Genomic DNA, 17,408 nt, shown 5'->3' with positions numbered 1-17,408 from the left:
AATAGAGAAGTATTTAGAGCTGCAGGGTTAAACTACTATGTTAGATTAATGGCAAGTGCCCTTACTCACTGCAGAGAAAATTACAAATTTAATTCTAATTGATATCTGCTTCAGCCTCTAGAAATGTTGTCTCACTAACAACCCCACAACCCCCAAGTTCTTGGAACTGACTTCCCTTTAAGAATATATAGGCAGAAGGTAACGTTACTGTGAGCCTTTTTATCCCCATGGAGGACAGCTTGGACTGGACGTGTCTCACTCAAAAGGTCAGGTCTCCACAGTGGGTTCATGTATACACAAAGTACTTTGAGACTTGAGCATCCCAGATTATTTATGAAATATAACAGGAATTCAAGATGGGGAATTTTACCCTCTCACCTATCATGGACTTACATATAAATTCAGTGATTAAAAATTCATAGATGAAGATTTTATTCACAGTAAATCACAAATTGGTATCTGTCTTGGGGTGACTTTATGAAGTGTATCCCGTATCGCCGCTCTATGCCCAGGCATGATTCCTGTGCCTTTCTGTGTCTTTAAAACTGGGTGCGAGAGAAAGAAAAAAAAAGCCAGACAAACTTTTCAAAGTAGTTTGTGCTCCAAGGTCACTCTACTCCCCTGTGTGCTTCTATGACAGCAAGAGTGGAGGAAGCACCCTTTGCTGCTTTTCAGACAGCTTTTGGCTCTGTTTCACTGGAGAGAGACGGAGAGTTAAACGGTTTTTTTTCCCCCTGGGACTTCAGCTCCTTCTTTTCTTCTGGAGCTTTTCAGAACACCAGAGCTCACTGGGAGAACTTTCCACCGAAGCCCAGAGGGGGCCCATGCCAACACAGCTCCGAAGAGGAAAGAGAGAGAGAGACACCACACCCAAAGAAACGACTCTGAGAATTTACCAGATTCTCTCCACAGAGAGAGGTTTTATTATTTAGCATTATTCTTTTCCCATTGTGTCTGCTATATAAATAGTTTTTTTCCTTTCTCTTTCCTTCGAGGAAAATTCTTTCTGAACCTGCCTTCTATTAGAGGATGTTGATTTTGGACGTTCCTCCAAATTTGTCTCAAATGGGGACAGTATCTTAAGCTAAAAGTGCCAATTTCTTGTCTTGAATTCCCACAAAAATGTTAGAAGAATACTTCTATGCAGAAAATTAGATGCTGCTGGAATAGGTGACAAAACATCCTCTCCTTTAAGTAATAATAAATCAGGTACTGGATAAATGGAACATCTCCTGTCGGCAGAATTCTCCTAGTATATTGCTTTTTATGTCAATGCATACATTTTTCCTGGGACTGGAACTGTTTCAGGAAGAGAGTTGTCTATTTTCATGTCTTTCAAGCACTCTGTGTGCTCTTTGGGCTGCCTCTTAATTAATTTTTCTAGGGTTTGGGATACTTAGAAATAGAGTGGTTCTGCTAAAGAACAGAAGAGGTCCAAATATGAATCAAGGATCAGATTAGATTTATGTTCTGTTTTCAGCAGGATTTGTCTGAATGCAAATTCTTATATCTAGTATTATTTGTGTGCTATCTACTATAGTTTCCAGCTCCTAATCACAATTATTGATAGACTTCCTAAGCATTTACTGTATTTGGACCACCACTTTTGTTGTTTGCAAGTTATACTCCATGTTGGACCGAGCTGTGCTGGTATATTTGTATTGTTTTCATTAAACCAATAAACTCAACAGCTACACAGCCAGTGCATTCACCCAGCTGATACAGTCATTTGCCTGGAGCAAAGGCTACTTTCTGGTTTTGTTTCTGCTAAGTTCACAGCTGGGCAACAGCTATGCCCTGTAATTCACACATCTCCTGCTCACCTTGCCTGGACACTGGTGGGATGCCCACTTCATGGCACACAGCTCCTGGCTCCCTGTTCCTTAGTGACCAAGCAGTCCTTCCTGCTCCCTGGGCACTCTTAACTCTATCCTGATTGAATCCAGACAGGTGTGAGAGGTAAGAGAAAGGTTTGATGGGAGAGAAACTGAGATACCTGGGAATGGAGATTGCCCTGGATTTCTCCCTGACCTATTTGAATGTTGTTTCCTTTGTCAGCACCAACATGGTTTCATTCTCCCCAACCACTGCTGAGCCCCCACTTCATTCAGTGGCTGCAAATTCTGCACTGCTCTTGCAGGAACTCTGCTTGGACCTCTCTCACCTTGGTGGGGCATCAGATGCCCTGCCAGACTCCAGTCACTAGGTCCCAGCGAGCTTTCCTTTGCCATGTTAGGCTTCTGAGCTTCCACTTTATTAAGAAAAAGGGGGTTAAGAGGGGGATGAAGGAGGTAAATGGTCTGTCTCACGCCAGGTGCTAAAAGAGGAGTGCCAGTGAGAGACATGTTCCAGACAGGTTTCATGCTTCCATAGTTGTCTGTCCTCTTGTCCTGTGTTCCTCGAGGAGGTGATGGTCAGGATCTCTTCCAGCAGTCAATCATTATGAGGTTTGTTTGTTACTACACACAGCACCTTGTTCAGATGTAGGTTTGTTTAGAGGCTAATCCTAGGCCAGGCTGAAGATTTAAAAGAGTAAATCAGACCAGAATTTTACGTTTCACAAAGCTTGCTATACAGTGCAGGAGTTCTGTGCATAATTGTGAGGGGAGAAGTTCATTAAGTCAAAATATGGTGTGTGCCACCAATTTCCCTGAGACTGATTATCTTATATATGGGTTTTTAAACTTAGTAACTTTTGCTCCCTTTCTCCAAGTAAAACCACTCCAAATTATTTCAATTTTCATTTTGTCAGTCATTATACTTTTTCTGTCTTTCAGTGCACAGAAATTGGGGTCATAAAGATACAGTAATCTTAATAGATCTGTCTAAGAGTTCATGAGGTCAGACTTTTTGGTCTTCTCATACGACCAACAGTGCAAAAATCTGGAACCAACACAGTTAATCTTGGGCATAGGCTAATGGGCACTAAAGAACTGCACACCCATAAATCAACGGAGACTAACCCATAATTTATTTCTTTTTGGGTCACACATTCTACTTTCACCATAAAAGCAGATAAGAATAACTAGAGTTAAAATGTCTTTCCTTCTCTACTCTTTGCGTTAACATTCACGCTATTGAATATACCCCTTCCTTAATACTTTATTTTTTTCAGTATTCTAGTTATTGTTTTGTTAAAAATACCCCAGTGATATTAATTGTATAATAAATTACAATTCAAAATAAAAGATCAGCCATTTCAACCATGTGAGAGAATAAAGCCATAATAAAAAATAATAAAGTTTACCAATATGATAATGTAGCATGAGGTTTTTATAGACTCCATGCAAATGTTAAAATCTATAAATTTTTTATATTGGGAAAAATTGTAAAAAATAGCAATGAAGGGGGAGGGGAAAGGAAAAAAAGGACCATGGTCAGGTTGGCTTCTTTTTATTTATTTGGGGTGTAAGAGAAAGTAGCAGGATATGCAAATATGGGGAGAGGAGAAGAGAAGAGAAGAGAAGAGAAGAGAAGAGAAGAGAAGAGAAGAGAAGAGAAGAGAAGAGAAGAGATTAAATCCTCTTTGCTGCCATTTTCTTTTTGCTGCATCATCCTTCACACCACACTGGTGGGATATGAATTTAAAACTTCCATTTTCTTGTAGACTAATGATAATATATTTAATTATACTAGTCTGATATTTAATATTTCTTCTGACAGCAGATTGCACAAGGCATATGCAATTTGATTTAAAGAAAATTCTCATAAACAATTTTTAAATTTAAATAAAGGAGAAGGGAGGGAAAAGTATGTATTTCTGGAACAGGTTCAAAACTGGTACAAATAATTATTGTTTAAAAACCTGCCTTTTTGGAAACTCAGCGCTGGTCAGCCTTGTTTTCTTGTATTGTGTTGGTCTAGAGACAGCACAATGAAAGGTACTTGATACATCCTAGAACATGCTGACTTGTAAAATATGAGGGAACTTAGTGTCCTCTCTTGTTGGAGCTGCTTCCATTTAATTGGCAGGAAGCTTGTCACTGATAAAAATATCCTGGATTCTATGTCCATAACCAAGATTCTTGTTGGATTTTCAAAAAGGAGGAGAGGAAGGAGAGAGGAAACAAAGCTACATTGTCATAAAATAAGGAACTCACTGAGGGCCTGCACTTCTGAAAGGAGAAGTCCCTTTCTTCTATAAACCTAAAACTTTGTTTTCATCTGTGAATCTTTAAAACAGCCGTAGGGAAAGAGCAGGTTGGATGGAGCTTTGAGCAACCTGGTTTGGTGCTGGGTGTCCCTGCCCATGGCACTAGAACCAGATGCCCATGGAACTAGATGGCATTTAATATCTCTTCCAACCCAAACCACTTTACAATCCTATGACAATATGAGACTAGATGAAGAGATGCTCAAGAGAACAGAAGAATATCTTCACAGAATCACAGAATAGTCTGAGTTGGAAGGGATCCACAAGGATCATTGAGTCTGACTCTTAAGTGAATGGCCCATGCAGGGATCAAACCCACCACGTTGGCATTACTAGCACCCTGCTTTAACCAACTGAGCCAACCTCAGGGCTCATAAGAACATAAAAACACGAGTCACAGCATAATCTGAAAACATTTAAGGACAATCACAGATTAAATCTCTTCCTCTGACACTCTACCTCCACTGCCAGTATTCCACATTTTTTGTCAAAAAAAAGCATGGGGCTTTCTGACCCTTCACAGGAGCCAGCCGTTTTAAGGCGGCTTCAGCCTATCTGGGATCAACATGCCAGTAGTTGGGGTCCCTCAGGTACCCCAGGAACTCCACCCTGTGCTGTTGAAAATACCTGATTTCTGGGGTTTGACATGGAGTCACCACTGCTGCAAGTGATTCAGAACTTTCCTGGCATAGCCTGTTGCCTGTTGAACACTGGAGAACATGAAGATGCTGAGAACACCACGAGACAGTTAACAAGCAGAGTATGCAGAACATTATGTGCAGAACCATGGAAAGTGGTCAGAGTACAGGAGAGACCAAACAGTATCACAAGATCCTCATAGTGTTTGCATCTGGTTCAGAAAGCACTTTTCCGCTCATTCCCTTCTAGCACGCAGGAAGTGCAGAGTTTCTTAGGATTTGCCAACTTCTTCTGGTGATTCAAAACATGCTTTTTCAGTATTATGGCTCTTCTAGTGGTACCTACTTGGAAGGGGCCTCACTTCCCATGGGCATGAGAAGCACACACAGCTCCTGGGGAACAGAAAAGGTTATTCACCACATCCTGCTTTGCTGTCCTGCCCAGGTCTTGGCTGGCATTTCGTTATGGAAGCAGATGTCTCTGGGCCAGAGGGGCCATACTGTCCCATAATCGAGACCAAAGCAAGAGCCATGCCCCCATGTCTTTTTCTTTAGACAGATCGCTCCCACAAAAAGGAATTTTGACCTCTAAGACAAACGGCACCTGGCAAACCAAGCTGTCTCTGAGGAGTGGTAGCGCACTCTTGAGGCAGCAGAAGAACCAACAGTGGTGCTGACCTACCATCAGAATACAACTGGTAGACTGCCCCAGGTTCTGGGGTAGGCGAGTCCTACCCAGCTCATTTTGTGGGTGTCACAGACAGACATAGACTTTAAATGGGCTTGCTCTTCACACTCAGTTTCCAGAGTCAACTGATTTGAGTATTTAGTGACCAACTATTTCGCCCGATGGAGCTCCAGCACTCCAGTGCTTGGCCACTGCAAACTGTTTAAATGAACTAAGTCATCTGGTTTTGGATCACAGGGCCATTGTGTCCCACATGGCCACAATCCAGGTTGTTCTGGGATATTACTGCTGTTGATCATCTGATGTCCCTTGGGATATATGGTACATGGATAGGCTGTAAAGATTAGCCATATTTTACTAATAAACCCTAATATAATTGTGCAATCTCCACTGAATGGCTCTGGAAGACCATAAAACCACAGAATGGTTTGGGTTGGAAGGGACCTTTAAAGACCATGTCATCGAGCCTCCCTTCCATGGGCAGGAATATCTCTTACTAGATCAGGTTTCTCAAGATGGGAAGCAAGAGATCTTGAAGCAGCCTACAGTGCTGTGCTGCACTTCTACACATTGACCACAGCTTCCTGCAGGAATCTGAGGCTAATCTGCAGCTGATGGGGAGCCTGAAGACCAGGCTCTGTAACAGCCTTGGGCTTGAGGTGGTCCAACCCACCTGCCATGAAGCAGCAGGGCTGGGGCTGCTCTGCAAGGGATGACAGTGAAAAGCCATGGGAGATCACATCACAGGACAGCGACCTCACTGACCAGGACACAGTACCCAAGCAGGGCAGCCTGGTGACAGTAGCAGCTGTTGACAGTCACAGTGATCACCAGAAACGTGAGATGGCAGGTCAGGTCCAAGTGGAATCCATGAAATTCAGGGAACAGAAGCTGCAGGATATAGGACCAGGTACACGCCTGCCAGCAACACAGCTCAGGAACGGACTGGAGGCCAAGGCTGGAGCAGAAAAGGAGCTACCCCTGCAGCCATGCTGGTGAGTGTACAACAATGTGTCTCTTAGGCTCCAGGTTAACTGCAGGGCAACTGAGAGAGGAGAATGTAACACAGACTAACCAAGCACAGGAACTGGCCCCAACCACCTTGTACCTTCTAACTGGAACATAAAACCCAGGCCAAATGTGTCTTGAGAGTGTTAATCTGACCACAGATTGATTTCACTGTCTTTTCTGGTCCTTCAGTCATCCATTCCTACGCCCATGATGAAAAAGTTGCACAAAGATTTAGGAAAACTTTTAAGGGTGGGAAAGGAGCAGAAATGCAGGAAATAGGGCCTGTGAGACCACCTGCTCTCACTCCATAATGAATAAGAATTGAGTATTCCAACTTCCTGATTAAAGGCAAGGACAAACTTTGTGGATTTTTGTTTTATTTCAAATAAAAGCCTTGTAAGTATACTGTGACCTGGGTTTTGATCCTAAGCAACAGAAAGAATGGTCTCTCTCTTGTGAAGTGCTAATGTGGAAATGCCTGAAATTATTTTGAATAGAAATTGCAGAATTCAGATATAAATTGTATTTCCTACCACATTACAAACTGCATTTTATAGATAACACTGGATTTCAAAGAATGAAGAATTTGTAGCTACTCAATCTATTTTCACCCTTAAAATTTAACTGTATGGATTATGTGTGTTATAACCAAACAGAACAACTAACTAATAGAGATGCACTAAAGGAGAGGTAGATGAACAAAAAACATATGCCTTGCCCCAGACCAGCTTGAAAAAAAAAAATCACATTACTGTCATATGTGCACTCACTGCATTAGAACATGAAGTTACCACTGAATTAAGCAAATTAAAATGTCTTTTTTGCCTGGTCCAGATTAAGACCTTTATAAAAAGTGTGCTATCATTTAGAATGAAATGTTAAATATAGGGAATATTATTTCAGGATCTACAAACCAGAAATTCCCAAAGTAAAATTGGATCTTCAAGCACTGCAGGTAATGAAGAAACATAGATTTCACCACTAACATTTTTGTCTGAGGTAGGCTGATATCCTTGGTGTTATTCTAGTCTCACTTCTTCCTGCTCACATACCTCTATGCTTTTTTGACACCCAGTGGGACTACACGATGCAACTGGACAAGCACAGTGAAAGGTCACTCATTTTAAAACCATACCATTCATATGCCTAACAGCACCGTGTTTTTTAAATATGCACTTGGTTGGACTGTACAATTCTCTCCATACTTCAGCTGAGATAGCTCCTTTGCTTAAAAATTACTGATGGCCATTTTAAATACCTGAAGATGTGCGTGTCTTATCTGGACAGATCCACATCTTTTAAATTCAATCAGCCATACCATACAGTATTAAAGAAAAACATGCAGTAATTTTCCTAGAAACTGTCATTTAACTTTCTCCAAGGCATAGTACACAAAAGAAGTCCTGCAGTGGCAGATCAGTCTACCACATGAAAATTTTAACCTTCTAATGACACATGGGAAATGTTTTGCTTCTTTGTGCCAAGTGACATAAGGCAGCACAAGAAGCAAAACAAGGACATTCAGATATCCCTGGTTCTTCATCAGTCACAATGAATACTGGTCCCCTACACAAATGAGAGACACAATGTTGGAAAATATAGGAACATAATTTTATTCTGTTAATCTGCGTATGTATTGGTACAGCTGTTCTGAGAAAGCTTCTGAAGAAAATTTTTCCTTAACTCTCACTCTCCCAGCTGCTCCCATTGTGTCCTTTAAGAGAGGATCTCGCACAATTTTTTCCATGGAGTCAGCGAATTGGGTTGGCAGAGGATCACACAAAAATCCTGTAACATTATGCAAGATTGATTCTAAAGGACCACCTGAATTAACTGCTATAACTGGACATCTCATATACATTGCCTCCAAAGGGACAATGCCAAAATGTTCATTGCTTGGTGTATAAAGCACACATACAGAGTTACTAAAAAGAGATATTTTCTGTTCATCTGAGAATGATCTCAGAAAAGTCACATGGTCATTAACACTAAGTTTGGCTGCAAGTCTCCTCAGCTCTTCATAGTGCTCCACATTCTCCAGAACTCGCTTATCATAACCACCTGCCATAACCAGGTGAACTTCATCCCACTCATGAGAATCAAGCCTCCCTCGAAGTTCGTGCAAAGCTTCGAGAGCCAATGCTAAATTCTTTTTCCTCTCATACCTATTAATGGAAAGAAACAAGAACTTTTTCTTTTTTGGTATCAGGTCAGCTATGTCTGCAGGAACAATTTCTTCAAAGCTACTGATGTTGAGCGATGGGTAGAGGACATCTGGATTTATATGAGATAGGGACTTAAACGTGTCTTTGAACACGCTGGCAGTAAACTTGCTGTTCACAACGATACAGTCTGCCATGCCAGTCGTGTACTCTTCCAGCCAGTCAAGTGGCCATCTGTAGAGGCGCTTTAGGAAAGATTCTCTCTTGGTCAGAAGTTGATCAGGAAAGTGACAGTAAAACAAAACCTTCTTACGGGTTCTGGCCAGTCTAAGTACAGGAATGCAGGCAGACACCTAGTGCAACCGGAGAGAGGGGACAATAGGAGAGGTTAATTATTTGTGACAGTGCCACCAGTGTGTACGTGTGATTTCAAACCCATGCTCTGGGACTGAGTGCTTTGCAAGCCAAGTGCCTTCTCCCTTCTCCCCTCCACAAGCACATCAAGTTGTACTCCCTCATCCAGGACCCCTTGTTGTGGCCCTATAATTTCTCCCTGAATAAAGCACCCTACTCCCCACCTAAGCCCCATCATGCCCCAAGACTTCTCCAACCACCTCCTCCTGCCACTACCACGGGTGCTGGGAGCAGAGCCCAAGCGGCAGTGGAATCCTTTCCCTCCAGCTGCTCCAGAATGTAAGAGAGAAATTGCAAAACTGATGTGGAATACATCAAGATTATTGTAATTCAGGATATTCTCTGTATACTTTCAAGCCTAATCAGCAAGAAAGGACACCCAATCAGAGGACCAGGCAGCAGCTAGCATTCCTTAGTCAACAACATCCTGGAACTAACAAGCCTTAAGGACGCAGTAAATCAAGATGTTGATTTTTGTCTATGTATACACTGCTAACTTCACAAAATACTCCAGGTCCATGTATCGTATAGCTAAACTGTGTTCATTATAACACTAGAAAACACACCTACAGGTCAGAAATACCCCTGCTCAGGTGAAGACTGTTTCCCTGAGCACGTGTAGAAGTGAACTGGGTTATGCAACTTGTATAGAATGACAGAATCAATTAGGTTGGAAAAGATCTCTGAGATCATTGAGTCCAAACGATAACTCACCACTACCCTGTCAACTAGACCATGGCATAAAGTGCCATGTCCAGTCCTTAAATATATCCAGGGATGGTGACTTCATCACCTCCTTGGGCAGTCCATTCCAATGTATAAACACTCTCTCTGAAGAAATTCTTCCTAATGTCCAAGCTGAATCTCCCCCGGTGCAGCTTAAGACTATGTTCTCTTGTCCTGTCACTAGCTGTCAGGAAGGCCAACCCCCCCCACCTGCTAGAACATCCTTTCACACAGATGTAGAGGGTGATAAGGTGACTCCAAGCCTCCTTTTCTCCCAGCTAAACACCCCAGATCCCCCAGCTGCTCCTCATAAGATTTGTGCTCCAGATCCTCCCCCAGCTTCACTACCCTTCTCTGGAAATTATTAACCAATCATAACATAATGAGACGCTGCACTTGGAAAGTTACTAACTCTGAATTTATGTGTATAAAAGATGGTACAGAAAGCCTGATGGGGTGTCCTTGATTTGTCGAACACCAAGGAGCAGCCAGGCTTGCACAGCTCTGAAATGAACAATTGATGTTTCTCTCTTGGGTGTATCATTATTGGCTTGTTGAACTCCACATAATGAATCAGATTTTGTGGGGATTTGATACTCCAGGGCTCTGGAGCATCTATCTTATGAGAGACTGCAGGAACTGGGCCAGTTTAGTTTAGGGAAGAGAAGACTGGAAGGGGATCTTATTAATTCATATAAATATCTCAAAGGTGGCTGTCAAGGGGATGGTGCCAGACTCTTTTTAGCTGTGCCCACTGACAGGATGAGGAGCAGCGGCCGTAAACGAGAACACAAGAACTTCTACATCTACATGAAGAACTTCTTTACACTGAGTGACAGAGCACTGGAAAAGACTGCCCAGGGAGGTCGTGGAGTCTCCCTCTCTGGAGACATCCCAAACCCACCTGGACGCGTTCCTGTGTCACTTGCTCTAGGTGACCTTGCTTTGGCAGCGGATTCGGAGCAGATGATCACCAGAGGCCCCTTCCAACCCTAAGAATTCTGTGATTCAGTGAAAAGCAGCCCACAGCCTCCCCGCCTCCCGTCGGGGCAGCGGCAGCAGCGGCGCTCCTGCTCCCATGTCCATGTCCGTCCCCGCACCTGGTCGCACACGAAGGCGTCGAAGGTCTCGCCGCTGAGCAGCAGCACGTAGAGCGCCACGAAGGCCATGCGCAGGGCCGCGCACAGGGCGTGCCCGCGGCCGCACAGGCTGCGCGGGAGCCACCCGCCCGCCCGCCGCACCGCCAGCCCGCGCGTCTCCGCGAAGCACCGCCCGGGGTCGTAGTGCGCCGTCCAGATCTGCACCCGGCAGCCCCGCGCCCGCAGCGCCAGCGCCGCGTCCACCACCAGCCGCTCCGCGCCGCCCAGGCCCAGGTCCGGGTGCAGGAACAGCACGGACGGACCCCCTCCTCCCGCCTCCTCCTCCTCCATGACGGCGGCCGCGGGGACGGGGGCGCATGCGCAGCCCGGCAGCCCCGGCGGGACACGTCAGCCTTGCTTCCCTTCCTGCCGGGCCTTCCCGCCCGCCCCGCCCGCCGGGCGGCCCCGGCGCTGCCCGACGCGTCGTTCCCCGCGGCCCCGCGCCGGCCCGGCCGCTGCGCAAGGAGGGGGCGCGACCGAGGTGTCACGGGCGGCAGCGGTCTCGGAAAGCGGCCGCCGAGCGAGGGGTGTAGCGACAAGGGGCTGGTGTTGCTCAGGCATTATCCTGGGAAGCCGCGTGGTCCCGGGATGCGCGTCGCGGGGGCGGAGCCTGATGCAGGCAGGGACGTGGCCGAAGCGGCTGTAGCGGAGCGTGTGTGAAACCACGCCGAGCTCCAGCCAGCGCCGCCGCCATGGTGAGGGGCTGCCCGGGGCGGGGGGGCGGCTGAGGCGGCCCTTCCCTGCCGGCAGTGCCCGCCGTCTCTCACCCCCTCCCGCTTCTCTCCTCTCTCCGCAGCCCGGGCCCAACCCCAGCGCCACCAGCGTCGGCTCCTCCGGCCGCTCCCCTAGCAAGGCTGTGGCTCCCCGCGCCGCGGGATCCACCGTCCGGCAGAGGTGGGTGCCCGCCGTGGCTCCCTCGTGGTGGCAGCTCTTGCCTCCGTCGTGCCTTCTGCTTGCCGGGCTGCCCCCGCCGCCCGGGCCGATGCCTTCTGCTGACGTGGCAGCACAGACTGATGCGAGTCCAGAGAAGGGCAACGGAGCTGGGGAAGGGTCTGGAGCACAAGTGCTGTGAGGAGCGGCTGAGGGAAATGGGGGTGTTTAGCCTGGAGAAGAGGAGGCTCAGGGATAAACCTTTTCACTCTCTACAACTACCTGAAAGGAGAGTGTACCCAGGTGAGAGGGTCATTCTCTTCTCCCAGGCAACTAGTGACAGGATAGGAGAGCACAAGTCTTAAGCTGTGGTAGGGGATGTTTAGCTTGAACATCAGGAAGAATTTCTTCACAGAAGGGGCAATTAGACATTGAAATGGACTGCCCAGTGAGGTGGTGGAGTCACCGTCTCTGGAGGTGTTTAAGGAAAGACTGTGGCACTTTGTGCTATGGTCTGGTTGACACGGTGGTGTTGGGTCACAGGTTGGACTCAGGTCTTTAACAACGTAATTGATTCTGTGAAGTGTATTGTTTCTGCCGAGTCTTTTGGGCTGTTTGGTCCTAGAAGCTAATGGAGTACTAACGTGTTGTTCGGTCTTTGTTTCCTTCTGTTGTCCATTAAAGGAAAAATGCCAGCTGCGGGACAAGGAGTGCAGGCCGTGCCACGTCCACAGGGACTGGTGGGATGTGGCGGTTCTACACTGAGGACTCTCCAGGGCTCAAAGTGTAAGTTGGATTAATGGGTAGTGGCAGGCTTGGGAGCTGTAGAGTTCCCTTGCTTATGTAGTCTTGCAGTCTTTGAATTAATAATAAATTCTCAGTGTTCTGGTGTGCATGGGAAAACTTGCTGAGTTGATGGCTGGGATGACATATTTAATCTGTAACCCCAGAGAAGTAGTTTTTAATGTTACAATGGTTTTTAGAAGGTAGGTACAAGTTATATTTTGTAATTGCCAAAGCTTACCCTAAGTGGTCTTGGAAGACTCTGAGCATCACTTTGAAGTTGAGAAACATCACTTGCCTCAGTGAATTTAGGCATCTATGGTCATGCTTTCATTCTCTTTTAAGTAAAAATTTTGGGGTTTGTTTTACAGTAGCTGTGTTGTGACCCTGTGCACCCCTTGAAAATACAATATAACTGATATACCATATGCTTGCATAATCTCTGGTGTTTTTATTAAAAAGCTGCAGATAAATTACTTTAGCTGAACTTCCCTGCCAAATAGCATGCCAGTACCTTGTCTATCTCCGTTTTTACAAGATGAGTATTCTAAGATTATGGTCAAATACCTAGTAATATCCCTTAAACTATAAAGAGAGCCTAAGTTTTTACTTTTTTGACCAGTTTGAGTAATTTGGATGACTTTCCCAAACAAACTTTGCAGCCCAATACTTGGGTAACAAAGGTGGAAGGTGTATTTCAGCTGATGAGTGCCTCCTAAGTTATATCCCAAGTAGGAATTCGTGCTTATTGTAGAATTACAGTTCGTGACCTCTTGTTCTTACTGGGTTGAAAAGTCTTGAGGTGCTCAGGGCTGACCCTGTTGCTTGGGTTTTTTTCTCAAATCTATTAATATTTTCTTTTGGAGTTCTTTAAGAGGGCTGCTGCTGGCTGCAGAAACAGAACGCTTGGGGAGGGGCTGGTTATATGCTGCTTAGTGATTGTTCCATGAGTAATCCTTCCTTTGAAGTTGTCTTATGTGTTTTCATTTTCATATGTGCTTGACACTTCAAAAAACAAAATGTATCCAGCAAACCACTAAAGTAGTGTAGTTCAGCCTTGCTTACTCCATTCTGAGTGCGGAAAGAAGACAAGGCAAAAAAAAAGACAATAAGCAGCAATAGTGTTCTAGAGCAAATCTGTGCAGATAGGCAGGGCAACTGTTTTCTCTGTTGTTTGGTCTACTAAAGTTCAATTAAAAAATTCAGTTAAGCCAAACAATAAAAACCAGAAGGGCGTTAGGATTTTTTTTTTAATAGACTTGTGATACAAGCTTTAACAATTTTGCTAGGTTTCCTTGTGAATCCTTTGATTTCACTTTTGGTGCTGAATGGCCATTTAGTTCTTATCTTCAGTGCAAGCAGATCAGTAAAGAGATTTTCCCATCTATTTATGTGGCAACACAGTGGTTCCCAGTTTTAAGGTTTGGAATACTGGGAGTGTTTTTTTGAAGCTACTTTGGGTAACTGTATGCTCAGGCTTTTAATGGAAGAATCAAATCTGTAAAAGTGAGTTGCTTTTACGAATCACTCCACAATAGATATAACATTTTCTGAGCCATGGCAATAAGCAACTTTCTTGCTTACAGCTTTCCATGTATTTTTCTAAATTTTTTTTTTCTATAGCAACCAATTGTTATTATCTTTGTCGTGTTTAGTAGACTTTAAAGTGAGAATGGGTTATCGAGGGTTTGTGATTGCCTCGGTGAAGTGCTTCAGCTGAAACTGTTTTTAGAAGTGGTTGTGATCACTGCTGCATAAAGCAATGTGAAAGCTTAGCCTGGTAGTGGTGGTGGGTGGGCTTTTTTGGCGTTTTTTCATATTGTTTAAAATGCAAGCTCTTAAAAATTGCTATGAAAAATACATAAAACCACCTGAAGACAGGCTAATTCATACTGGCTACAATGAGGGGAATTCTGCTCCAGATAAAAAAGTTTTTGTATTTTTATGTTGTGTAGAATTATGTTGATGCTTTAGGTATTTTGTATCTGTATTCAACATCCAAAATAATAAATGTGTTGAATAGGCAAGTTGGTTCCCCTCAAGTAAGTTCCTTTATTTGCATTACAAGATGCTTCAAGATGTGTATGCCTTTAAAAACAACTATTAGCAAAAGGGAATTGTGGGGGATTTGGTTGAGCGTGGGATATGGTATTTTTTCTCTTTAAAGCTTGGCGATTACATGCTTTGAAAAGAAAACTAAACCAAACTTTTCCTCTTTTTGGGTCACTTGGTAGCTGTGGTTCCTGTATCTTGTCTTGAGCTTTCCTGCTTAAATAGCTATAGGCAGCGTTTCCTGTGGGTAGAAAGTCAGTCAAATTTGGCTTGTGCCCAATGTGCAGCCTTATGACAGACATTCTGAGAATGCACAGTACCAAATCGTTAGAGGTGTCTGAATCCATTTATTTTTTTGTGGTGGGCTGAGAAGATTCAGGTGTGTGGAGGAGAATCGCAGAGTTTCAACAGGTTTTCTCTTTGGGACTGGGGCAAATGAGATATATGTGTCAGAATTGGAGAGCTGATTATTCTCTAGGGGTTCAATGTCATCTGCATGTTTAAAAAACACACTGAATATACAGTCAGTCCCCACTGTTTATTTCCATGTAGTTCTGTTCTGATTAGTGGTGCTCCTTTGTTCCCGAATGTCTTTGGCAGAGCGCAGCTTACCTATTCCTACTGCTAAAGGCTCAAACAAATTAAATAGTAATTCAGGTACAGTGTGAGGACTTTCTGCACCTAATATAATTATGATTTATACTATGTAGCATTTAAACTTACATGCATAAATATATAAAAATAAATATAAATTATAAAGGAAATATATATATATTTATATGTATAAATATATATAAAATGCTGGGGTTTGAGAATTGCATTCTATTGCTTAGTGAAAGATAGCCCTTGAAGGGGTTGCTTATGTAGTCACCATGTATGTGGACTTTGTTTATTTTGTTATTGGCTTATTTGCTAAATGCTTTATGTCTGTGTTCAGGGTTCTCCATACCAAAATAAGTATGATAGATAATAATTGAGGTTTAAAACTCAATGTAAGATTACAGTTGTGAACATTTGAAGTATGTGGATCATGATCTTGTAGAAAAATATGACAGTAAACTCTTTGAATCCCTTTTCAGTTTCCTTTTTTTTCCTTTGTATTCAGGTAGCATTTACATGCTTATAATCAGTACCCTGGAGGGTAACACAGGCTGGATAACAGATTTCCCAATGGCATGTTGAAAATCAGAAATGAGATTGTTGTATGAAGTGAGTGGTATGAAGGAGTGTTGAGTGTGTGTAGTCATGTAATTGTTGTATCTCAGAACAGCATGAAACAGCTGATTGAAGCTATCAGCATGCACCCTAAGATTAATCTGGTTTTTTAAAACATAACTATACAATTTCTAAACAATCTATAAAAGTAACAAGGAAAAAAAATACTATTTGAGGTAAAGATTTAATGATGGAGCTTTGCCACTTGGTGTATGTTTTTCAAGAAAGCAGAAGTCCTCTCACCCACTGCTGCCATTGTTTTCAAATGAAATAAAAGCCCTAAAATAAAACAGCTAATGAGAATTTTATGCCAAAATTTTAGTAGCCGCTAGAGGACTCTGTTGGTTTTTGCATCGGACTGCATCTCTGCTCAGGTGGCTATCTGAGTTGTAAACACAGAGGATATTTTTCCAGAGACTGTGAAAACAGTGATGCATAATAATGAACCATTAATGGCTTTTTAAACAAGTGAGGTTTTTGTTACTCTCTTGTGCTTTTTAATGTACATTTAGGGTGTGTAGAACTGTCTTTAAAAACAGTGGCAGCAGCAGCAGTTTTTGATAGAGATGGCTATCTCATTTCTATGGGCTTTAAGGTATTTCTGTGGGAAGGGGAGTTTTCTTGTATGATTTCTTATGAGCTGATAAGCTCACTTGGCTGATAATGACTGGCCTTTGTGCAAGACAGGCTTCTTTTTTATGTTAATGTATTTTCTCTTTATTTTTAGTGGACCTGTTCCAGTTTTGGTCATGAGTCTTCTTTTTATTGCTTCTGTGTTTATGCTGCACATCTGGGGCAAATACACTCGTTCCTAGACTCAGCTGCCAACTTAAAGCATACATCTTGGACCAAAACTATGGTGGATCCTGGTTGTTCTTGGAGAGAGACTGGGGAAGCTTCCTATCACCTGTTGAAGTCCTGTCAACTTTGGCTATAATACCGAATTAATTTCTCAATTCGCTACTTGGGCAGCTTTAAAGCCCGTCATGGGTCATTTTATATTTGTATCTGTACACTTAGAATACAGGTATTGCAATAAAAGTTGTATATGGAAATAGAAAGAGTCTTAACTGTATTTTTTCCTCTTCCAGCATACCACAGCTAACACATGATACTTGTGCTTTTCGTATATAATCATATTTCTGAGTAAACGCTATTTGACAGTTCAGACCAGATTCTCCCATCTCTACATTGCTATGTAATTTTATGCTAGAAGATCTTTTTTTGTGGATGGAAGAGACAAAATCAGGTTCTCAAACATGAGAAGGTAACCAACGTCCTTGTTGAAATAAAACCGAGGTACTGGTGCTGAGGTGGTTATGTTCTTCTGTTAACTCCAGAAATATAGCTGTATTTATTTAATTTATTTCCTTAATGCAAGTTAAGCTTTACTCAGTGCTCATTATACATAAAAGATATATAAGTATGCTTGTTTTTTCAAACTGCACTTGAGGAACAACATGAACTGGTACCTAACTGATTTTAAAAAGAATAATTGCACAGCTGTCAAAGACATTTTTCACCCTCAGTCACATGGTGTGATTCTTGGGACTGTCC

The 17,408-nt window shown here is 43.2% G+C and overlaps 2 protein-coding genes across 2 annotated transcripts; one reads left to right on the top strand and one right to left on the bottom strand.

Moving 5' to 3' along the window:
* Positions 1–8,102: 8,102 nt before the first annotated feature.
* ALG2 (ALG2 alpha-1,3/1,6-mannosyltransferase) lies at positions 8,103–11,222 on the bottom strand (the record flags this gene model as incomplete). Its single annotated transcript, XM_082297266.1, has 2 exons — positions 8,103–9,005; positions 10,893–11,222. 2 exons carry the CDS (start codon positions 11,220–11,222, stop codon positions 8,103–8,105), a joined length of 1,233 nt encoding a protein of 410 aa, XP_082153392.1.
* Positions 11,223–11,534: 312 nt separating this feature from the next.
* Positions 11,535–16,896, top strand: SEC61B (SEC61 translocon subunit beta). The gene is made up of 4 exons (XM_082283208.1): positions 11,535–11,626; positions 11,728–11,825; positions 12,486–12,587; positions 16,579–16,896. Exons 1-4 carry the CDS (start codon positions 11,624–11,626, stop codon positions 16,664–16,666), a joined length of 291 nt encoding a protein of 96 aa, XP_082139334.1. The 5' UTR covers positions 11,535–11,623; the 3' UTR covers positions 16,667–16,896.
* Positions 16,897–17,408: the final 512 nt, after the last annotated feature.

Source organism: Coloeus monedula (genome assembly GCF_965178545.1).
Source record: "Coloeus monedula genome assembly, chromosome: 1".
Classification (NCBI taxonomy): domain Eukaryota; kingdom Metazoa; phylum Chordata; class Aves; order Passeriformes; family Corvidae; genus Coloeus; species Coloeus monedula.
Note: the sequence above shows the minus strand (reverse complement) of the source record. Positions and strands in the feature narration are given on the sequence as shown.

What these genes read in the sequence shown, in the direction of transcription:
- SEC61B (XM_082283208.1), top strand. An exon ending in GGATCCACCGTCCGGCAGAG is followed by an intron (nt 11,826 to 12,485) that starts GTGGGTGCCCGC and finishes TGTCCATTAAAG; the next exon opens with GAAAAATGCCAGCTGCGGGA. An exon ending in GACTCTCCAGGGCTCAAAGT is followed by an intron (nt 12,588 to 16,578) that starts GTAAGTTGGATT and finishes CTTTATTTTTAG; the next exon opens with TGGACCTGTTCCAGTTTTGG.